The sequence below is a fragment of the Genypterus blacodes genome, unplaced genomic scaffold (genome assembly GCF_046128005.1).
Source record: "Genypterus blacodes isolate CSIRO-AG114 ecotype Tasmania unplaced genomic scaffold, CSIRO-AGI_Gbla_v1 ptg000044l_1, whole genome shotgun sequence".
Taxonomy (NCBI): Eukaryota; Metazoa; Chordata; class Actinopteri; order Ophidiiformes; family Ophidiidae; genus Genypterus; species Genypterus blacodes.
The window spans coordinates 6,353,686-6,376,991 of NW_027466857.1; the positions used below are offsets into that span (position 1 = coordinate 6,353,686).

Sequence of the window (23,306 nt, forward strand, 5' to 3'; positions counted from 1 at the left end):
CAGAAAAAGTTTGGAAACCACTGCATTAGCTCCTTGTGCCTTCTGAGAGCTAATACTTAGCCGCCATTGCTACCAGGTTGATACATTACATTACATTACATTACAGTCATTTAGCAGACGCTTTTATCCAAAGCTACTTCCAATATTACTGCCTGACATTCAAACTTGGAGCTTGGCCGTCACAAACTCCAACGCAGATCTTCATCATCACCACCGCTGTCTTCATCAGTCCAGCCCTGAGAGCAGCTACTCCACAGGCCGGATGCCTCTGGCCTCCTCCAGCTTCCTCAGGGTCTCATCCCAGTGGGTGAACTGCTTAGACAGCAGGAACATTGCAGGGTACACGCTCTCATTATCGGATTCTGTCTCCCCCTCCACGCTGAAGCACTGCGCTGATCAGCTGTCTCCGCTGACTGACAGGTAGCAGCACATGAAGCTCGGATTCACGCACCATCAGCACTGCTTCCCCTCAGGACTGCGTTCTTTCCCCTCTGCTCTTCTCCTTGTACAACAACGACTGCACCACCAGTCATCAGTCAGTCCAGCACCTAGGTTCGCGGATGACACCACCCTCATTGGACTCATCTCTGATGGGGACGAGTCTGCCTACAGGCGGGAAATTGATCAATCGGTGAAATGGTGCAGGCAGAACATAACAGAACAGAATCTGGAGCTTAATGCTCTGAAAACAAAGGGGATGGTGGTGTGAGCTCCACATCAACTCCCTCACCAAATAATCCCAGCAGAGGATGTTCTTCCTGCGGCAGCTGAAGAGGTTCAACCTGTCAAAGACAATGATGGTGCACTTCCACTCTGCCATCATTGAGTCTATCCTCATCGCCTTCATCACCATCTGGTTCCATCGCTGGTTCGTGTATCATCTGCTGCAGAGAGAAGGTGATCGGCTGGAACCTGTCGTCCCTCCAGGACCTGTACACCTCCCGGACCCTGAGGCGGGCAGGCAAGATTGTGGCCGACCCCTCCCACCCCGCACACAAACTGTTTGTAACCCTCCCCTCTGGCAGGAGGCTGAGGTCCATCAGGAACCAAAACCTCACGCCACAAAAACAGCTTCTTCCCCTCCGCAGTGGGCCTCATCAACATGGCCCGGGTCTTCCACTGGCCATATAATCAGAACAATTGGTACTTGAACATTTGTACCTTGTAATTTGCACATTCAATTTTTTTGCACAGTTTGAATATTGCACATTTGTTTCATACTATATTTATCTTGCACTCCGACCAATTCAGTTACACTTTCTGTATATAACAATGTATGTTTTTATTGTAGATTTACTGTTGCTCTCATACAGTATGTTGATCGCAACAACGACCAGAACAAATTCCTTGTAAGTGAAAACTTACTTGGCAATAAAGCTCTTCTGATTCTGATTCTGATTAAGCTTCTATGACTGTTTCATCTTCAAAATGATAGCAAATATATGCCATATTTTAGCAGTGTTATGGCTGAGAGAACGTTTTCAAAATGTCAACATTGAAATGCCCAGTTTTTGTTTGTTGTTTGTGACTGGCCATGAGGAGGATGCTGCTTGGATAACTCATGTAGCTAGTAAATGAATTTGTCATGGTGAAATTATCATGTTCAATCAGAAAGTAAAGTATTGAATGGCTGTTTGTGTGTTTGCTGTTATAACACACACAGAGGAGGTACATGGACCTTTATTAATCACAAAACAACCACTCCATGTGTGTTACACATGTGTAGCCCTGCGCTTAGAGGTCCAGGTTTGTGTTTGCTGTGTTGGTGAGCAAATTATTCTATTGATCAGTTTGTTTGTGATGTGTGTGCATAAGATAACATAGGGCAGTGATTCCCAAACTCTTTTCTGCAGGGCCCCCCTTTTGTGGGTAAGAATAGTTTTACAATATTTTTTAATATATTTGCTCAAAATTACTTCTCTGGCTTTTAAAACTTAACCAGCTCCCTGGGAGAAAAAAATTCAACCTGAACATTTCCTTGCAAATCACCACATCTTTTCAGTGACTCGTGTGGTCTTGCTTTGTGCTGCAGATCTTTTCAAATCAGGGTTGTGAGACTGACACTCTTAGTTCATTTTTATGTCCAGCTTCGACCTGTATTTAGTTTTTATTGAGGCTACTTACATAGGTTGGATGTGGCAAAAGGAAGGAGTGTGGCCATGGCTCTCCTACCTAGCAGTGGCATATGGCTCATTCCCCATGCTGGGATACCAATAAGTTGTTAATAAAAATAATTAATTAAATCCGAAATGCTAAACTAGCGGATAGCGAAGCTAACGACTCCCATGTGTCAGACCGACTGATTGGGACAAACTGTAAAGCGGCGCCGATAAAAAGACACAACCAGGCCAAAGAGTCACAGTAAAAACAGACAGTCAAGCCTCATAACAGAGGTCACAAGAACATGGAGCAATAATGTTATCTGGACGCTCATTCTCCTTCTGCGATACGAATAAGTATCGCCTCATTAATTTGACTTGCCGCCCTGAATCTATATTTATTGCACACAAGACAAACACAAAAACAGCATGGAGTCTCATGAAATAATGTAAGATAATGTCAAAAGAGTGAATGAAGCAAATGGAGTTAGTTATACAATCAATATTTCATGTATTCTGAGCATATGACTGTTTCTATTTATATATTTTCGTCTCCATTTCACTCCCAGTCTTCTCTTGTTGCAGAATACACACAGGCCTGTGGGGACTCGCTTGTTTTCATCCTTCTCTGAGGTTTTCTTGAGGAGAAATTCAGTGCTGCATAGCTCATCGCCTCAGCTTCACTATCCTGTAAGTAATCGTATCGAGATCAATACCACAACATCATCATTCATCAACTCATGTTCTAGACGTTGGTATCGGATCATGTGCCGTTAAAGACCAAAAGAAACTCAAGCTAAATACTAGAATTTGTGAAAGTTAAAGCAGTGTGTGCACTGAGTAGATTCTAGAGGAAATATGTGCCAGAATATTACATATGATAAACAAGAAAGGCTAATCTGCGGCAACTGGACTTGACCACTTGCCTCAGATGAACCATCCTTGGACACCATGAGCTGGATGACTGAGAGCCCTTGCAGACATCTACATATGATACAATTATACTGATGTATTTTACATGATAACCTAAACCATTAGCCTCACCATATGTCTTGATGGATCTCCAGTTGGCATCTCATGTCCACGAGAGTAGAAAGCACTTGCTGGTCCTGTCAATCAAAGCATACCATCAAAGCTTGTGAGCACTTGGAACAGGATTACTCTCGTTATTACAGTGAGATTTTAGTCATCAATTCATGCTGGGTGACATAAACTAACATATGGACACACATACAAAACATGGATTTGACCATATTCTCAAAATATGCTCAAAGTGTATTTATATGTTACGTATCAAAAAGAATCCTTAGCCTTGAGGAACCTACGTTTGCAATGTTCACAACATGGTCTTCGCTTTCTGGAGACAATGAGGACAGAGATCACAATCACACAGCAGACCAAGAGAACTCCAAGCACAAGGTTCACTAGGTCCAGTTCTGGTCCTGAAACTAGAAAAAAAATGAAAATTCAATAGAGAAGCTACCCTTTTCTTTGCTTTTAACTAATTGATTGTTGATTGCTTTTTCAGTTAAAATAATAGAATGTAAAGGATTCATCTTATCAGTCCTCCTAGGAGTTTGTTTTTAAATTACATTTAACACTTACACTTGACCATAATGAAAAAGAAGAAACAAACTGGATGATGAAGGAGTTACATAATGTTCCAAAATGCATAGCTCAGGCAAGAGTGCCGATAACAACAATATCCTCTCGTATTTGTAGGCAGTGCCTGTAATTTAGGCAATGTGGTGTTCAAGGGTCCCCACAGGCAATATTTGGGCTGTCCCAGAAGAAAGATAAGGAACAAGATAGAAATGTGATTGAACCGAACATCCATGGAGGGTTGATTTTCTTCCGCCTACTGATGTCTCCGACTAGCAACACATCATCAGCAAAAACAATACGGGACGAAGAATTGCGGTAAAAACAGACAGACAAACCTGATAACAGAGGATACAAATACAGCTCGTTCTCCTACAGCGAGACGAAGAAGTATCGCCTCATTCATTTACCTGAGGCGGTACTTATTCATATCGCTCCTCTTCCGATCCCGCACCGCGCCCATTTTCGTCAACCTATAGCCACCAAATTGTTCATTTGCAAACCCCATAACATGAAGGCAATAAAGCCATGAGCAAGACAACACAAATTCATCAAACCAGCTTTCTATCGTGACTCTTTTTCCAATGTTGGCTGACTTGAATTCAAGCTTTTTAGAGGCAAATGGAGGTCAATTAAAAGTACGATTGCTGGCTAAAAATGGCTTTAGACTTTGGAGGCTAAAAAGGCATTTATGATTTCAATTATATATCATTGTAAACATCACATACTTGTTTCCACTTTGGTCCCATGACCAAACAGGATCTCTCCACATGTGGCCACAGCACAGTAGTAAGTCCCAGCATCAGAGGAGCTGCGTATATGTTTGGACAGAGTGTAGTCACAGCTCCTTTGAGAAGAAGGACTCTCCACACAGGCAGCACTACTGTTCCAGTGAGTGTAAACAAGGCCTGGGTAGGAATTTCCAGATCTGAACCAGGACACTGTGTGTCCACCTGAGCACTTAGCTCTGTTCTCTTGGTTCTTGAAGTCAAGTGAACACCGGAGAGTCACTTGGTCGCCCAGCTGGACAGACTTGGTCTCTGCTTCTTGTTTTACATCGACAGATTTTTGCTGATTGGTATCTGTGTGTTTCAGGGAAAGGCAACAAATTGAATGAATGGATGAAAGTGTGTATGATTTGAACTGTGAATATAATATACGTACCATTCACAACCAGAAACGTGCTGTTATAGAAGATCATAACATATGATGGTCCCTGACATGAGTATGTTGCTTCATCCTCTTTGCTCACATTTGTGATGGTTAGAAAATACTGAGCACCATCAACTTTGAATGTAAAACGTGAGTTATTAAGTTGTTCACTGAGTGTAACTTTACCAAAAGTCCCTGTAGCAACTGTTTGAGACATATAGCCTAAAGATTGCTTCTGCCAGTAAAACAGTCCAAAGTGTTGTGAGGAGATCTTGCAGTGCAGCGTGACATTATCACCAACTTCAACCACAGTCAACGCGTTCAACTGGGGAACCTCAGTGGTTTGACTCAGGCCTGAAAAAAGACAGACAATCAGAGGTACTTCATAAAAGAATAACTAGTGAAAAAAGTCTCAGTTAGACTTTTTGTTAAACAGAAATGAATAGAAAAGCTTCTTAAAATAGTACTTATCTCCTCGTATCTCATAAGAATTTCACTTACATAATGTTCTGAGAAGAATCAAAGCAATCAATCCTCCAATCATGGTGGTACGCAGCTTTGTCAAGCAAAACTGTCACCTCCTCCTCAAATCGAAGCCTTTGTAACCAAGTGAAAACCATTTTGATTGGTTGCTCTTTGGATGCACTTCCTGTTACATTTGCAAACCTGGTGACCTCAATAAATGAAAGCCATTCAGTTAATCCTCTGATGTTTCAACATACTTGTTGTGATTTGATACATGAATAATTTTCTTTGTGTGTCAAAAATTTAGATATGCAAAGTTAATTATAAAGAATGGAACTTATTTACATAAATTTGACCTTCACTTATCTTCCTTTTTTTTTAGATGATTTATGTCATTCAGGTCCGATGAGCAACAATAGCAAGAAAACTTCAGTGAGTGTTGGTGTAATGAAAGTTATGATAGAAGGTATGTGCTTTTTTTACAGCAATACGTTAATCCTGCCTGTGTTTTTGCTTGTTTTTTATATACAACCAAGTATACCAAAATTGATCCGTCAAGACAACGACAAAGTGTCGTAGCCCCACCAAACCTCTCTAGAAAAGCTCAAATGTGCATTTTAATTCATTTTTGTACAGAATCACATCACAAAATTGCATTTGTAACTTGTTTTTCAAAGAAAAACAACATAACAGGCTTTCAATGGCCATCTAGGCCTCAAGCCCTCATTTCCCATGCATCATTGGAGTGGTCAGTGATGATGTCATGTCTTCTAAGTATCACCAATAGGCCAAACGACAGATGTTTGGAGCATGAGATAGCGTGTCGGTTTGAAATAATCATGTTAAAACCGAAAGTAAAGTGTTGAATGGCTGTTGCTGGAAAGTTGGTGTGTTTGCTGTAATAAGATGCACACACAGAGTGCATGGACTTTTATTAATTACAAAATGACCACGACATGTGTGTTCTCTCATGTGGAGCACTGCGCTGGACATTTAGAGGTCCAGGTTTGTGTTCGCCGTGTTGGTGAGCGAATTATTTTTATTATCAGTTTGTTTGTGATGTGTGTGGATAAGATAACACAGGGGACGCTTCTAACATTCACAGTGTAAACTCACACACAACTGGCAACAGTGTCGATGGGATTAAAGCCTAACCTTACCTACAGAAAGGCTTCAGATAATAATGACAAGAGAGGATGAGTTATAATTTATGAATTTATTCATGAATAACTCAAGAGCACAAAAGAGGGTGTTGTTTTGCTTATGCTAATGGTTTGTGAACTGGCCTGGTGTCTTTATTAGCTATCTGACTAACACAATGAAGATCAATTATGAGAGTATGAGTCAAGTATGAAGCACCGCAGGGAAATACCCGCCTGCAGGAAGGAATACCAACAATGACTTTTCATAATAAATGAAACTATGTTTATTGCACACAAGACAAGCACAAAACAGCATGGGGTCACATGAAATAATGTCAAATAATGTCAAAAGACTGAATGAAGCAAACTGAAAAAAGTTGTCCAATCAGTATTTCAGGTATTCTGAGCATATAAATCTGTTTCTATTTATTTATTTTCACCTCCATTTCACTCCCTGTCTTCTCTTATTGCAGAATACACACAGGCCTGTGGTGAATCGCTTGTTTTCATCCTTCTCTGCGGTTTTCTTGAGGAGAAATTCAGGGCTGCATAGTTCATCGCCTCAGCTTCACAATCCTGTAAGTAATCGTATCGAGATCAATACCACAACATCATCATTCATCAACTCATGTTCTAGACCAGGGGTGGGGAACCTTTTTCCTATCGCGGTCCATTTTGATGTTGCCATCAGCCCCCAGGGGCCATACTGAATTATCGGCGCTTCAAAATTTGCGGGGCCATGTGTAGGTCACGGGGCGATCCGCCGGTTGCGGGGCGATCCGCCGGTTGCGGGCCGAATCGCAGGCCAGGCAGGCCGTATTGCGGCCGTTTGGGCCGGATCCGCTCGCGGGCCGGACCAAACAGCCTCGCGGGCCGGACCAAGCAGCCTCGCGGGCCGGAGGTTCCCCACCCCTGTTCAAGACGTTGGTATCGGATCACATGCCGTTAAAGACCAAAAAATCAAGCCAAATACTAGAATGAATTTGTCAAAGTAAAAGCAGTGCGTGCACTCTTTGTAATGAAAATTAGCAAAGACTTAGAAGAAATATCTGCCAAAAAAATGACATTTGATAAACAAGGAAGGCTAATCTACAGCTACTGGACTTGGTAGTTGACCACTTGCCTCAGAGGAACCATCCTTGGTTACCATGAGCAGGATGACTGAGATCCCTTGCAGACACCCTACATAGATACAATTATACTGATGCAGTTTACATGACAACCTAAACCGTTAGCCTCACCATATGTCTTGATGGATCTACAGTTGGCATCTCATGTCCACGAGAGTAGAAAGCACTTGCTGTTCCTGTGTATCAAAGCATACCATCAAAGCTTGTAAGCACTTGGAACAGGATTACTCTCGTTATTACAGTGAGATTTTTGTCAACAATTCATGCTGGGTGACATTGACGAACATATGGACACAAATACTAAACATCATCATTTTGTCAAAATAGGCTAAAGGTGTATTTAAGCAAATTGGAACCTACGTTTGCAATGTTCACAACATGGCCTTCGCTTTCTGAAGACAATGAGGACAGAGATCACGATCGCACAGCAGACCAAGAGAATTCCAAGCACAAGGTTCACTAGGTCCAGTTCTGGTCCTGGAATCAGAAAAAACACAAAATTCTATCGAGACGCTTAATTATTTTTGCTTTTAACAGATAAAATAGAAGTATTGAAAGGGTAAGTCCTCGAATCATTCCTCAAAGGAGTTTGTTTTTAAATTAAACCTAGACCGTAATGAAAAAGAAGAAACAAACTGGATGATGAAGGAGTTACATAATGTTCCAAAATGCATAGCTCAAGCAAGAGTGCCGATACCTACAATATCCTCTCGTATTTGTTGGCAGTGCCTGTAATTTAGGCAATGCGGTGTTGAGGGGTCCCTACAGACAACCTTTGGGCTGTCCCAGAAGAAAGATAAGGAACAAGATGGAACTGTGATTGCACCTCACATCCATGGATGGTTGGTGTTCATCCTCCTACTGCTGCCGCCCACTGGCAACACATCATTGTCCCTTATACTATATAATACAAAGGAACTGGATCTTCAGGACATCGTGGAAGTGATTAAGGGTTTCTTAATCTTGCCTGTGTTTATAGTTTGTTTATTATGCCTATGACTCTCTTTAATAGCATCTTGGAAAAACACAACAAAGCTAACAATTATAGACACTTGTACCATCAGATTCCACATCCTGACTAGATTATGGTCAGTAAAATGTCCATCAGTGGTTATTTTGTGCAGGGGAATGCAGATAAAGTGAATAATTGTCATTGTTTTTTACAGTTTGTTCCGGTCTTGGTTGAATCAATGTCAAACTCGCACTTTTGTGTGTTTCCCGTAAAATTTACTGATACCGAGTTCAGGACAGGATTGACGAGAGAACTAATCCAGCAATTCATTCCAAACATCATTCACAGCATTGAGATTATTACAGTAAAACACGCTCTCTTCTTGAGGAGTGACACAGACATAGAAAGAAAAGAAAAAACTACTCACAACAGACCACAAGGAAGTCAAGGTTTCTACCTATTAACTGCAGAGCTCCTCACAAGTAGGGGATCCTTTTCTTTTCTTTTTTGTACGGCAATAAAAGTTTGGGGACCAATTTCATCAACCTATAGCAGGGGTGGGCAAACTGTTTAAATTTGACAGACAGGCCGGGCCAGTGTGAACTTCCATAAATTACCTGTAAAAGCTATGCCAAAGCCGAAATGCTCACTGAAACTTGCCCTTACCTCCATTTTTTATTCAATTTCTGTATTGCCAACATGCAAACGTGTTCAACATGCTGTTATTATTAGAGAGGAACACCGAGACGTTGTAAATGTCAACAGAATGGCAAGTTTATTCCCTATTTATACACCTAAACTTGGGTTGGGAGCTTACCCAAAACAACAACAAGAGACTCACTGACTTTCCCTCTCACTACTGAATGCCTCCCTGTCTCTCCCTGGCCAACAATTAGGGGTTCGACATCCCCCCACACGTGCTAGTGATGGGAATTACGGTTCTTTTTAGTGAGCCTGTGGCTCAGCTCACCATGAAGAGCCGCCTCTTTCGGCTCCCAAACGGCTCTTTATTTGACCATTTCTGCCTTTTATAATTCATCCAAATTTAGTGCTGATTTGACCTACATTACATAACATTACGGTCATTTAGCAGACGCTTTTATCCAAAGCAACTTCCAATAAGTGTGTTCAACAAAGGTAGATAAAAGAACTTCAGGTCACAAGAAATCGCAAGTGCATTTCCTTCCAAAACCAACAGCTAAGAGCATAACTAGAGCTAGAGTAGAAGTGCAGTAAGTTAGGTACCAAGATGAATGAGAAAGAGGGACAAATTAGAAAGGACAAATTAGAAAACAAATAAGTGCATCAGAAGAGCTAGGACAAAATAGGTGATGTCCTAAGAGGGCGGATCCGGGTAGTCCTAGACCTATGACCAGTATTAGTATGTGTGCACATATAGCACATTATTCAATGTAATTATACTAAACCTTATAATTTCCAGAATACCTTAATTTTATTATTATTTGTATTATATTTGATCATGTAAGCTGCATTGACACTAACACAGCAAACCACTTTGTTTTCAACTAGCCACTCTTTTGCCACTCTTAGCAGTTCCACTGCCAAGTTCTGAAGTGCATCTGTCACTAAATTCAACAGTCCAAAAGATAGGACACCATTTCATAATTTTCTATAAAGTAGGGTTGGGCGGTACTCCAGACTTTGGTGTGGATCAGATACCAAGTAAATACAGGGCCACTATTGCCGATACTGATCCTGATACCTTTTAATCGCGCAAATTAAATGAGCAAAGTGAGTGCGAGATTCTTTTGCAATCATTTCAGCCAGACGACCATCCATTCATTCAGCCATGTATTGTGTTGCAGAAAATAGCCGGGAGTAGGCTTCCATCGTTCACCTAAAAGAGCCGGCACTTACTTTGTTTATGATGTGTGTGAGCTGGTTCGTTCGCAAACTCGCATAAGTAATGAGTGCCGGTGTACTTGTCCGGGATGCTACAGTGCAATTTATATCTATTAATGGCAAGAAGGCTCTGACATTGTTTTACATTTCGTGCACAAATTGGTTTAAGCAGCCCGGTATTTTTGCCTGTTAAATTCGGATCATTTTACAGGCAAAAATGGCGATCCGTCCATATTTGTACCAATATTCGACAGGCCGCATTAAAAGTCCGTACTTTTCCCACCCCTGACCTATAGCCACCGAGATATTCATTTGCAAACCCCATAACGTGAAGGCAAAAAAGAAAAGCTGTGAGCAAGACCACACAAATTCATCAAACCAGCTTTCTATTGTGACTCTTATTCCGATGTTGACTGACTCTAGTCAAGCTTTTTCGGAGACAAATGGAGGTCAATTAAAAGTATGATAGCTGGCTACAAATGGCTTTAGACTTCGGCGGGTTAAAACGCATTTATGATTTAAACTAGATAAAAAAAATTACATCACATACTTGTTTCCACTCTGGTTCCATCACCAAACAGGATCTCTCCACATGTGGCCACAGCACAGTAGTAAGTCCCAGCATCAGAGGAGCTCCTTATATGTTTGGACAGAGTGTAGACACAGCTCCTTTGAGAAGAAGGACTCTCCACACAGGCAGCACTACTGTTCCAGTGAGTGTAAACGAGGCCTGGGTAGGAATTTCCAGATCTGAACCAGGACACCCTGTGTCCACCTGAGCACTTAGTTCTGTTCTCTTGGTTCTTGAAGTGAAGTGAACAGTGGAGAGTCACTTGGTCGCCCAGCTGGACAGACTTGGTCTCTGCTTCTTCTTTTACATCGACAGATTTTTGCTGATTGGAATCTGTGTGATTCAGAGGGAAGCAAACAAACTCAATGAATTGATGAAGGTTCATCTGATATTAACTGTGGATATCATATACGTACCATTCACAACTAGAAATGTGCTGTTGTAGAAGATCTTAACATATGATGGTCCCTGACAAGAGTACGTTGCTTCATCATCTTTGCTCACGTTTTTGATGGTTAGAAAATACTGAGCATCTTCATTTGTAACAATGAAACGTGCATTACTAAATTGTTCACTGAGTATGACGTTACCAAAAGCCTCTGTAGCAACTATTTGAGCCATATAGCCTACAGATTGCTTCTGCCAGTAAAACAGTCCAAGGTTTTTTGTGGAGATCCTGCAGTGCAGCGTGACATTATCACCAACTTCAGCCACAGTCAACACGTTCAACTGGGGAACCTCAGTGGTTTGACCCAGGCCTGAAAAGAAGACAAACATTTTACAAAAGAATAACAAATGAAAAAGTCTCAGATAGACTTTTTTGTTATTTTGTAAAACAGAAATAGGAAGAGGAAGAGCTACTTAGAATACTACTTATCTCATAGTACCTCATAAGAATTACGCTTACATAATGTTCTGAGAAGAATCCAAGCAATCAGTCCTCCAATCATGTTGGCATGCTGCTTTGTCAAGCAAAACTGTCGCCTTCTTCCTCAAATGGAAACCTTTGTAACCAAGTGGAAACCACTTTGATTGGCTGCACTTCGGATGCACCTCCTCTTACATTTAGCAAACCTGGTGACATCAGTAAATCAAAGCCATACAGTTAATCCTCTCATGTTTCAACATACTAGTTGTGATTTAATACATGAATCATTTTTTTCATCAAAAATTTAGGTATGCCTAGTTAATTATAAAGAATGGAACTTATTTACCTAAATATGACCTTCAATCGTATAATTGTCTATACATGATTCATGGCATTCAGGTCTGGTGAGCAACAATAGCAAGAAAACGTCAATGAGTGTTAGTGTAATGATAGTAACGATAAAGAAGTATTAGTTTTTTTACAGCAATAGGTTAATCGTGCTTGTGATTTTGCTTGTTTTTTTGCTCTTTGTATATCACCAAATGTGCCAAAATTTATCCGTCTAGACAACTAGAAAGCGTTTTAATATTTTTAAAGTGATCCTTTGCGGCTGTAGCTTGGCCAAAACTCTCCAGAAAAGTTGAAATGTGTATTTTAATTCATGTTTGTACAGTGTGCAATGTGAAATGGACTAAAAATGTGGGAAGGAGAAAAAATATGATCTCCATCTATTATACACAATGGAGAATTTAGACCTACTTTGATGTTTGCAGAGCTCCGGCAGGAAGAAAAAGGAGAAGCGTGCGATAAATAACAAACCACAGGTCTTTTTTCTTCAGTGGAAACGAGCTCAAACATTAAAGCACAATAGCTTTCTGTCTTCATCTTGTGTCTTCTCTACCCCACTGTGTCTCACAGCCGCCAGAACACAACAACACAGTGTGCACTTTGATATCACCTAGCTCTGTTTCTGCTTGATCCAGTGAAACAAGCATGCCAGTGGACTACAAGTGTGTGTGTGTGTGTCTGTGTGTGTGCCTGTGTGTGTGTGTGTGTGTGTGCGTGTGCGTGTGTGCGTGTGTGCGTGTGTGCGTGTGTGTGTGTGTGTGTCTCAGATAATGGTGACAGGTTAAATAAACAATCACTCCGACACAGGAGGCTATATCTGGATCAAGTGCTGCATTTAAGGTCGCCAAATAATGCTTTGACATATGATCCTCAAATATGACTCAAACTGTCCAACCAAAACAATGCTTCAGTCTTCGCATATGAACTGTTAAAAAGTGATCAAAGGCAGTACAGAATCACATCACAAAACCTGCGATTATAACTTGTTTTTCAAAGCTAAAGACGTCATAACAGGCTTTCAATGGCCATCTAGGCCTCAAACCTTCATTTCCCATGCATCATCGGAGTGGTCAGTGGTCAAGTATCACAGATTGGTCAAATGACAGCTGTTTGGAGTGTGAGATAGCTTGTTGGATAGGGTAGAAGCACTTCTATTGGGTGAAACCAGGGCCGAACTAGGCAGTGTAGGCGGGAGAGAGTCATTCAAGCAAAATGACTGTCATTGCTACCAGGTTGCTACAAGCCTGATTAAGCTTTTGGGACAGTTTCAGCTTCAAAATCATGGTAAATTTGTGCCACATTTTAGCAGTGTTAAGAAAACGTTTTCAAAATGTCAAAATTTAAATGCCCAGTTTTGTTTGTTGTTTGTGACCGGCCTTGAGGCAGACGCTGCTTGGATAGCTCATCTAGCTAGTAAATGAATTTGTCATGGTGAAATTATCATGTTCAAACAGAAAGTAAAGTATGGAATGGCTGTTGATTGAAATTTGGTGTGTTTGTTATAATAACATGCACACACAGAGGAGGTACATGGACTTTTATTAATTACAAAACTACCACGACATGTGTGTTCTCGCATGTGGAGCACTGCGCTGGACATTTAGAGGTCCAGGTTTGTGTTTGCTGTGTTGGTGAGCGAATTATTTTAATTATCAGTTTGTTTGTGATGTGTGTGGATAAGATAACATAGGGGACGCTTCTAACATTCATAGTGTCAGCTCAACACACAACTGGCAACAGTGTCGATGGGATTAAAGCCTAACCTCACCTACAGAAAGGCTTCAGATAATCAACTTCAAGAGAGGATGAGTTAGAATTTATTTTAATTATTTTAATTTGTTTATTAAGAACACAAGAGCACAGAAGAGGGTGTTGTTTTGCTGATGCTTATGGAGGTTTGTGAACTGACGGGATGTCCTTATTAGCTCTCTGGCTAACACAATGAGGAGCAACCACACTTATGTTTGTCCATATTGTGTGTTGGAGAGAGTATGAGTATGAGAGAACGAGTCAAGTATGAATAGCCTTATGGAAATGCCTGACTTCAGGAAGGAATACCAACAATGACTTTGCATAATAAATGAATCTATATTTATTGCACATAAGACAAACACAGAAACAGCATTGAGTCTGTCATGAAATAATGTAAAATAATGTCTAAAGAGTGAATGGGGGGAAGCAGTAGCTCAGTCAGGTGACTCAGCTCGGGAACCAGAGGGTCCCTGGTTCGAGACCCCGTATAGACCACGAAAGTGGACTGGCAGCTGGAGAGTTGACAGTTTGCCTACACAGCACTGCCGAGGTGTCCTTGAGCAAGGAACCGAACCCCCAAACTGCCCCAGGGGCACCGAGTTATGGCTGCCCTGGGCTCCCTCGGTATAAATCATGTGTATGTTGTGTTACATATGTAAGAGGGGCGCAAGATGCATTTCAAATCTGTGTGATTCTATGTGACTGCATGTGATTGCATGGAAGTGACAAATAACAGTATCTGTTATCTTATCTTAATGAAGCAAATGGAAAATTTTAAGTTATCCAATCAATATGTCATGTTTTCTGAGCATATAAGTCTGTTTCTATTTATATAATTTCGCCTCCATTTCCCTCCAAGTCTTCTCTCATTGCAGAATACACACAGTCCTGTGGTGACGCGCTTGTTTTCGTCCTTCTCTGAGGTTTTCTTGAGGAGAAATTCAGTGCTGCATAGTTCATCGCATCAGCTTCACTATCCTGTAAGTAATTGTATCGAGATCAATACCACAACATCATCATTCTTCAACTCGTGTTCTAGACGTTGGTATCGGATCATGTGCTGTTAAAGATCAAAAGAAACTCAAGCTAAATACTAGAATTTGCGAAAGTTAAAGCAGTGTGTGCACTGAGTAAATTCTAGAGGAAATATGTACCAGAAAAATGATACAAATGATAAATAAGGAAGGTTAATCTGAGGCAACTGGACTTTGTAGTTGACCACTTGCCTCAGATGAACCATCCTTGGATTCCATGAGCAAGATGACTGAGAGCCCTTGCAGACATCCTACATATGATGCAATTATACTGATGTATTTTACATGATAACCTAAACCTAAATTAGCCTCACCATATGTCTTGATGGATCTCCAGTTGGCATCTCATGTCCACGAGAGTAGAAAGCACTTGCTGGTCCTGCCAATCAAAGCATACCATCAAAGCTGGTCAGCACTTGGAACAGGTTTACTCTCATTATTACAGTGAGATTTTAGTCATCAATTCATGCTGGGTGACATTAACTAACATACGGACACACATACAAAACATGGATTTGATCATATTGTCAAAATATGTATATTAAAGTATATTAATATGTTACGCATCAGAAAGAATCCATAGCCTTGAGGAACCTACGTTTGCAATGTTCACAACATGGCCTTTGCTTTCTGGAGACAATGAGGACCAAGATCACAATCACACAGCAGACCAAGAGAATTCCAAGCACAAGCTTCACTAGGTCCAGTTCTGGTCCTGAAACTAGAAAAAACAGAAAGTTCAATAGAGACCCGCACCTATTCTTTGCTTCTAACACATTGATTGTTGCTTTTTACAGTTAAAACAAAAGTATGTAAAGGTTATTTCATCTTATCAACCCTCCTAGGAGTTTGGATGACAAAAGAGTTACATAATGTTCCAAAATGCATAGCTCAAAGCAAGAGTGCTGATACCAACAATATCTTCTCGTATTTGGTGGCAGTGCCTGTAATTTAGGCAATGCGGTGTTGAAGGGTCTCTACACACAACGTTTGGGCTGTCCCAGAAGAAAGATAAGGAACCAGATAGAAATGTGATTGAACCGTACATCCATTGATGTTTGATTTTTCGTCCGCCTACTGATGTCGCCCACTGTCAACACATCATTATCCCTTATACTAGATAACACAAACGTCCTCGATCTTCAGGACACTGTGGTAGTGAGTAAGGGTCTTCTTGGCTCAGCAATAGGCTAATCTCGCCTGTGTTTTTAGTTTGTTTTAATGCCTGTAACTCTCTATAAACGCATTAGAAGCACAGCAAAGCTAACAATTATAGTAGACACAGATTCCAAATCCTGACTATGTTCAGTAAATTGTCTATCTGTTGTTTTTTTGTGCAGGGGAATGCAGATAAAGTGAATAATTGTCATTGTTTTTTATAATTTGTTCCGGTCTTGGTTGAATCAATGTCAAACCCGCACTTTTGTGTGTTTCCTTTAATACTTACTGATACCGAGTTCAGGACAAGTTTGACGAGAGAGCTTGTCCAGCAATTCACTTACACTACATAATATGCAACGGCAACATTGTGGTCATTACAGGAAAACATGCTCTCTTCTTGAGGAGTCACACAGACAGACAGACAGACAGACAGACAGACAGACAGACAGACAGAGAAATTCAATTTCTCTGCGTTAATTAACATGACCTGAAGTGTATTTGGGATCTTCATCTTTCCTTTTTTGTATGACAATTAAGGTTTGTAGACCAATTTCATCGACCTATAGCTACCAAGTTGTTCATTTGCAAACCCCATAACGTGAAGGCAAAAAAGAAAGCTCTGTAAGTAAGACCACACAATTCATCAAACAAGCTTTCTATCGTGACTCGTATTTCGATGTTGACTGACACGTATTCAAGCTTTTTGAGAGGCAAATGGAGGCCAATTAAAAGTACAATTGCTGGCTAAAACTGGCTTTAGACTTCGGAGGCTTCAAATGCATTTATGATCTGAGTTAGATACAATTTTAAACATCACATACTTGGTTCCACTGTGGTTCCATCACCAAACAGGATCTCTCCACATGTGGCCACAGCACAGTAGTAAGTCCCAGCAGCAGAGGAGCTCGCTTTATGTTTAGGCAGAGTGTAGACACAGCTCCTTTGAGAAGAAGGACTCTCCACACAGGCAGCACTACTGTTCCAGTGAGTGTAAACGAGGCCTGGGTAAGAATTTCCGGATCTGAACCAGGACACTCTGTGTCCACCTGAGCAGTTAGCTCTGTTCTCTTGGTTCTTGTAGCGCAGTGAACACTGGAGATTTATGTGGTCATCCAGCTGGACAAACTTGGTCTTTCTTGGTTCTTGTTTTACATCCACAGAGTTTTGCTGATTGTTATCTGTGTGATATAGTGAAAGGCAACAAACAGTATAAATAAAATATTTAATTTCCTGATTGATGAAGTTGCATCAGATATGAAAATAATATACGTACCATTCACAGCCAGAAACGTGCCGTTATAGAACTCCATTGCATATACTGTTCCTACTTGACAAAAGTATGTTGCTTCATCCTCTTTGTTCACATTTGTGATGGTTAGAAAATACTGAGCAGCATCAACTTTGACTGTGAAACGTGAGTTATTAAATTGTCCACTGAGCTTAACTTCACCAAATGTCTCTATAGCAACTGTTTGAGCCATATAGCCTAAAGAATGCTTCTGCCAGTAAAACAGTCCAAAGTTTTTTTGGGAGATCTTGCAGTGCAGCGTGACATTATCACCAACTTCAGCCACAGTCAACACAATCAACTGGGAAACCTCAGTGGTTTGACTCAGGCCTGAAAAAAGACAAACAATCAGAGCTACTTTACCTCATAATAACAAATGAAAAAATATCACCATTTTGTTTTTCTCAAACACAGAAATTAATAGAAAGAGCTACTTGGAATAATACTTATCTCATAGTATCTCATCTTATACTTACATACTGTTCTGAGAAGAATCAACGCAATCAGTCCTGCAATCATGGTGGCACATCGCGTTTGTCTTGAAAAACTGATGCCTCCCCACTCAAATGGAAGCTTTTGCAACAAAGTGGAAATCACACTGATTGGCTGACCACTTCCTCTCCTTCTCTAACCCATGTTTTGTAAATCTAAGTACAGTTGTTTACTTTTAGATGATTATTTTATTCCATTAACTGCATATTTTAGTTCAAATACATAATGAATTGGCCTTTCCAAAACATATTACTTACTTTTCATCTTCATGGTTTTCTTCTGAGTTTTGGGTCAATTTTCTTGTTTTATCATCCAACTTTCCTTATTTGGATAGCAGTGATGAACACTTGGGTGCATTTGGAGCCTTTCCAGTTTCATGCATCTCCACAATTCCTCGCCCTCTGAATTAGTTTAGATCAGGCAATGGTTCAAACAAACAGATTATTCTTGAGAGGAGGAGACTGAGACTGTGACTTGGTGTGCCTTTCTTGTAGGAGAGGGGAACCTCAACCCACACATCCAATCTCAATCTTATGTGATTTTAAATAGCTTTAGAAGGAAGAAGCTTGAACACAACTCTCCTACACACATCCGATGATACATAGAATTAGAATTCACACAAGGGGACTTCAGCTAGATGGATTTAAGCCGGTTTATGTTTTTATATGTTTTTTGTATTTAGGAAACTACATTTCTGCCACTTCTCTCGTATTATCAATGCTGTTGTTCAAAGACCTGAAATCAAGGAGCTACAGTTTAATCTATAGTTCAACACTGATTGTAAGGTATTTGTGGTACATGCAAAAAAGAAGGCTGAAATCATCCTGTTTTAGAGTCGACTGAGTGGAAAATTGAGGGCAGAGGAAAGAAAGTAGGCAACCACAGATTCTCCTGTAAGAGGCCCACTGTTGCAGGTACCTACATGCACCTTGATGTTGTAGTGTGGAACACAAAGTCTTTCGTGACACAGTTCTGAAATTATTAAGCCTTTTGAGAATTTTTGCTATGGTTTTGTAGCAATTGCTTCATCTTAGTTATAGGATAAATACTAAGTAGTTCAGGCCCTGCCAGAGAAGTCACCCCCTTTATAGTATAGATCACATTCATTCATGCATGCAAACATACATGCACACATGCCCTGACCCTAAATATAACCCTACATCTGAGTGGAATGGACATTGTTACTGTCACTTCCTCTTTTTATACTTTAGGAGTTGCATGAGAAGAGGTAATGCATGCAGACTTTCATGTTGTAACCTCCCGCTGAATCCACCCATACTCTGCACAAACATCTGCTAGTAGCGGACATGTGGTTTGACAATAACGCCCCTCGATATTTTCAGTGTACACTGTCAGGTCTTACCATTTCAGAGAAGGCGTGTGATCTTCTCAGTTCAGGAACTTGGAAACAAGACCAGACTATGCCGATGTGTTGTTTTGAAATAGAGCTACTTAACAAATTGTGCCTAAAACCGGCTCAGGTTCTTGTTAAAATACAATGCTTATGATGTTAAAAAGAACTGTCTGTGATGTGAAATAGACATCACTACATGCAGAATAGCATGAACTCTCCTCAGCCTTGTGCTGAGTGTCGCTTTATCCCGATGAGCAAAAACAACATCCGGAAATATGTTGTAGTCATAAATAAGTCATTTATATTTATATTGAGCAGTACATTGGAATATAAATTCACTATGCTTTAGTAAAACCTGGTAATCTAGCAGGTAAATAGACCTTGCTGGTTCGTCTTGAACATGTTTCCCCACTCATCAAAGCAGCTTCTTCAGTTTTGAGTCAGAGGTGAGCAGTAACTTCCATTTATCCTCTGAGAGTCCTTGGGCTAAGTGATTCCTATGCTGCTTCATTCATGTGACTCCAACTGCTCCAATCACTTTCACTTACTTTGACTTTATAGACTTTAGCAGACCTCATATGACCATGTGGCCCATGGAGTCACCTCGTCCAGGGTGTGAACAGCTCCCAGGGGATGGATGATGGTTAACTGCCTGCCACTGACTCAGACCTTGACAAGGTTACCTGGACTGCTGCATATCCAAAACCCTCCTTAGTGAGAACCTTTGCTGACATAAAACTTGCATTGTGTGACCTAATTACACCAGTTAGTGATTATTTTGTATCAATAATAATGAAGTTTCAGTCCCATTGCACAGCAGGAGATTAGTGATACTCTAAGCAGTTGTCTACCATGAGCATTTTAACTATGCAATTAGAACTCTGACCCGCATACAAAAGCTCACGTACTGAAGAATATGTTAATAAAACCAAACCAAACCAGGTATAAATTTCCTATATGAGTCAACAAGGGGGTTTTGCCTTCTCAGTTTCACAGCACTGTGGTTGAATGATTTGTATACCAAGAAACAACAAGCAACGGTGCATGCAGCAGCTTCTCTTAAAGACGTGGGTTGTGGTTGGCTATTTCTCTGCTTTTGACAGACCACCAAGTCTCTTTACGCAGAATAGCCCATATATAGAGCATCAACAGGATGTGCTGTGAAGGTACAAGAGGCCTCAAAGGGCTAAATTTAGTATGAACAGTTTACCTGAAACATTTGCCTTTCTTCATCAGATTTAGTTCACATCTCTCTCTCACTCTCTCTTGCTCTCCCTATGTGTGTGTGTGTGTGTGTTTGTGTGTGTGTCCAGTCTCAACTCTAGTTATCAAATTAGTTACTCAGATAAGTGTTTATTTGAAGTGAGTTTAATAGTACAAAGCCGAACGACTGAGATTTTCTTATTATTCTTAACAAATCATCAATTCAATCAAAATGTTTGATGGAATTATTATAGCAGAAATGATGACAAAACAGCAGCAGCAGTATCATTTCAATAACAATTGATATTCTGTGCTGGGTTACGTGTAGTCTCTCTGTGTCTTCTTGGAACAGTCAGTGTTCAAAGAGCACGATGAGCCAAGCCACCAGGCACTGAATCAGTGAATCATTCTGAAACCTTCACTGACCCAGAGTGTGAAGAGGAAACCAGCTATGTTTAAAACTGAAATAGCTCCAATGCTCCGAAGATCAATTGTATTTCATACACATGCAGTCATTACATGTACCATTTGTATATGCCGACCCTTTCCTGATGAGGTTAAGCACTAAATATGCATTGCGCCTAAATTCCCTGTTTCAGCAGCTAAGGTTCTTCAGCTTTCAGGTCAAAGGTTTCTTTAATGTTTTGTTGTGACTGCTCTTTGCTTAAGTCTGTGAAAAAAATATAATATAATACAATTACATCAATCAATGTGTAGTTTACTGTGGTGAATTTGAAAATACTGTTTTATTTAGTGAAAGTAATCTAACGTCAAAGACCTACAAAGCAGGGATTGGTTGATTGATCTCTTTTGAAGCAGTGGTAGCTTAAGAGTCAGAGAAACACTCTCCGCTCTCATATTATGACAAACAACAGTATCTTCCATAAATGGAATTTATAACTACTGCAGTGGAAATGCACAATGAGTAATTGTGCAGAGCTGTGTGTGTGTGTGTGTGTGTGTGTGTGTGTGTGTGTGTGTGTGTGTGTAGCTGTAGCTGTAGCTCCTCCTGCAAGGTGTACAAAATAAAGAATGCTGTTTTGTTCTATATGCCTCGTTTGAAATGTCCCCCGAGACTGAAACTATAAATAGCCCAGTGACAGTCCAACCACACCGCTACTGACATTTCCACCTTCCATCACTGTGTGTGTGTGTGTGTGTGTGTGTGTGTGTGTGTGTGTGTGTGCATGTGCAAGTGCGTGTATGAGTGGGCGTTGATACAGCCTGGTGTGAATGTTTCTAATTTCAGAGAGGACCTTTACATCACTTGTGACAATGTGGATATACCATGAATTTAACTGAAAGCTTGTGGCCTATGATGCTAAGAAATTTCAGATCAGTTCTATCTATTTACTTTTGACAAATACAAATTAATTGGACTGGAACTGTTCGTCTGTCCTGTCAGCATTTCCCCTCTACTTTGAATGAATGGTGATGTAATTCCAATGGCTTTGATGACAAAAATCACCAAATCAGCAAGTGCTTCATTCTGTTGCTGCGTGCTTGTTTATATGTTTGCCCACATCAGCGTGTGTGTGCATATGTGTGTATCCATTGTAGACTAACAGGAAGTCAAACACAGTTGTGATGCTGCAGAATAGGAGCCAGAGTCACGCCATCAATGTCATTGTTGTGTGTCATGAACCTTAAGTGCACTGCCTCCGCAACAACTTGCAAATATAACACACACTTACTCATTATTCAGATTTGTGCGACTGTGTGATGTGTTGGTTGTTGTTGTCTTTCATAATGGTTACATTACATTACATCACGATCATTTTGGCAGACGCTTTGGATAAAAGCGTCAACTTACATTACATTTCATTACCACCCTTCGCAGAGGGGGGAGCAATTAAGGTTTCGTTGCCTTGCTCAGGGGCACCTCGGCAGGGGCTCGAACCGGCGACCCTCCGGTTCCAAAGCGGAAGCACTACCCACTGAGCCACTGCCTCCCCCCTGGTTTACATGTTTCCTGTGGTTCAAAGTACTCCAAGGATCAGCACCGACTCACAAATAAACCACCACCACAACTACTGCTACTACCACTACTACCACAATAAACACTCTATATAATTATTGTAGCAGTCATCGCCTCATCAACTGCAGCACAATCTAAGTGGTATTTCCTGAAAGCTGTAAGTCATAGGTGAAATGCTGTAAACTGTTGGAGCTTAAGCTGAGAGACATATTAAAAATAGAATGGATACACCAAAACTGTGGTAGCGGAAGTACCTATGCTGAAACCTACTGCTTATTACAATTTATCGTATTGAATAAATCCTCTGCTGCCATCTAGTGGAGGACAGCCTCAAACCACCCCACAGTATAATCTTTGAAGTTACACAATTAACAGTCAAAAAGGCAAAGTCACTTTAATGATGTAGCGCCTAGGTCACCAACAGCCGAAACCGCGGTACGGGTCTGGACCCAGAAGCCCATACGGACACGGGCCTACAATTTAGAATGGCGCCACTTTTGATGTTTTTACGGTAATGGTTTAGCGAGGAAAACGTTCAGACCAATTGCATGCGAGTTAAGCCATCCCACCTGATACTACTCAGCCAATCAAGTTTGTGCATTCTAGGCGGTAAACATTGTGACTCTACAGTGCAGACAGGTGAGAGAGTAGGAGGTAAATTAAAGACGTTAGAAAGAAAAAGCGATACAGGTAAGAGAAAACAAAGAGAGATATACAGACGACTGAGCCGGAGAATGTCGGGAAACAGAGGAGTGAGACGGAGAAAGGGAGAGGAACAGACGACTGAGCCGGGGAAAGTGAGACAAAAATGGCGGTCCAAAAAAAGAAAAGTGGACGGAAAATAGAGCATTT

The 23,306-nt window shown here is 40.8% G+C and overlaps 2 protein-coding genes across 3 annotated transcripts; both read right to left on the reverse strand.

The window, feature by feature from the left end:
- Window positions 1–844: 844 nt before the first annotated feature.
- On the reverse strand, window positions 845–12,044 carry LOC142999430 (uncharacterized). 2 transcript variants are annotated; one of them, XM_076148997.1, is made up of 6 exons: window positions 5,355–5,459; window positions 4,866–5,207; window positions 4,430–4,783; window positions 3,425–3,547; window positions 3,144–3,208; window positions 845–2,787 (listed from the first exon to the last, which is right to left on the reverse strand). In XM_076148997.1, exons 1-6 carry the CDS (start codon window positions 5,395–5,397, stop codon window positions 2,659–2,661), a joined length of 1,056 nt encoding a protein of 351 aa, XP_076005112.1. In that variant the 5' UTR covers window positions 5,398–5,459; the 3' UTR covers window positions 845–2,658. The 2 variants fall into 2 exon arrangements, with proteins under 2 accessions (XP_076005112.1, XP_076005111.1); XM_076148996.1 differs by lacking the exons at window positions 4,430–4,783; window positions 4,866–5,207; window positions 5,355–5,459 and adding exons at window positions 10,956–11,309; window positions 11,393–11,734; window positions 11,884–12,044 and having other exon boundaries at window positions 849–2,787.
- A 2,049-nt stretch (window positions 12,045–14,093) lies between these two features.
- On the reverse strand, window positions 14,094–18,358 carry LOC142999424 (uncharacterized). The gene is made up of 7 exons (XM_076148989.1): window positions 18,177–18,358; window positions 17,904–18,000; window positions 17,413–17,757; window positions 16,961–17,317; window positions 15,577–15,699; window positions 15,293–15,357; window positions 14,094–14,922 (listed from the first exon to the last, which is right to left on the reverse strand). Exons 2-7 carry the CDS (start codon window positions 17,944–17,946, stop codon window positions 14,773–14,775), a joined length of 1,083 nt encoding a protein of 360 aa, XP_076005104.1. The 5' UTR covers window positions 17,947–18,000; window positions 18,177–18,358; the 3' UTR covers window positions 14,094–14,772.
- Window positions 18,359–23,306: the final 4,948 nt, after the last annotated feature.

What these genes read in the sequence shown, in the direction of transcription:
- LOC142999430 (XM_076148997.1), bottom strand. Translation starts at nt 5,397, where the DNA reads ATGATTGGAGGATTGATTGCTTTGATTCTTCTCAGAACATTAT. An exon ending in CACGTTTCTGGTTGTGAATG is followed by an intron (nt 4,784 to 4,865) that starts GTACGTATATTA and finishes TGAAACACACAG; the next exon opens with ATACCAATCAGCAAAAATCT. An exon ending in TGGGACCAAAGTGGAAACAA is followed by an intron (nt 3,548 to 4,429) that starts GTATGTGATGTT and finishes TTTTTTTTCTAG; the next exon opens with TTTCAGGACCAGAACTGGAC.
- LOC142999424 (XM_076148989.1), bottom strand. Translation starts at nt 17,946, where the DNA reads ATGATTGCAGGACTGATTGCGTTGATTCTTCTCAGAACAGTAT. An exon ending in GATTCTTCTCAGAACAGTAT is followed by an intron (nt 17,758 to 17,903) that starts GTAAGTATAAGA and finishes GTCTTTTTTCAG; the next exon opens with GCCTGAGTCAAACCACTGAG. An exon ending in GAGATCCATCAAGACATATG is followed by an intron (nt 14,923 to 15,292) that starts GTGAGGCTAATT and finishes AATTACTTACAG; the next exon opens with GATAGTGAAGCTGATGCGAT.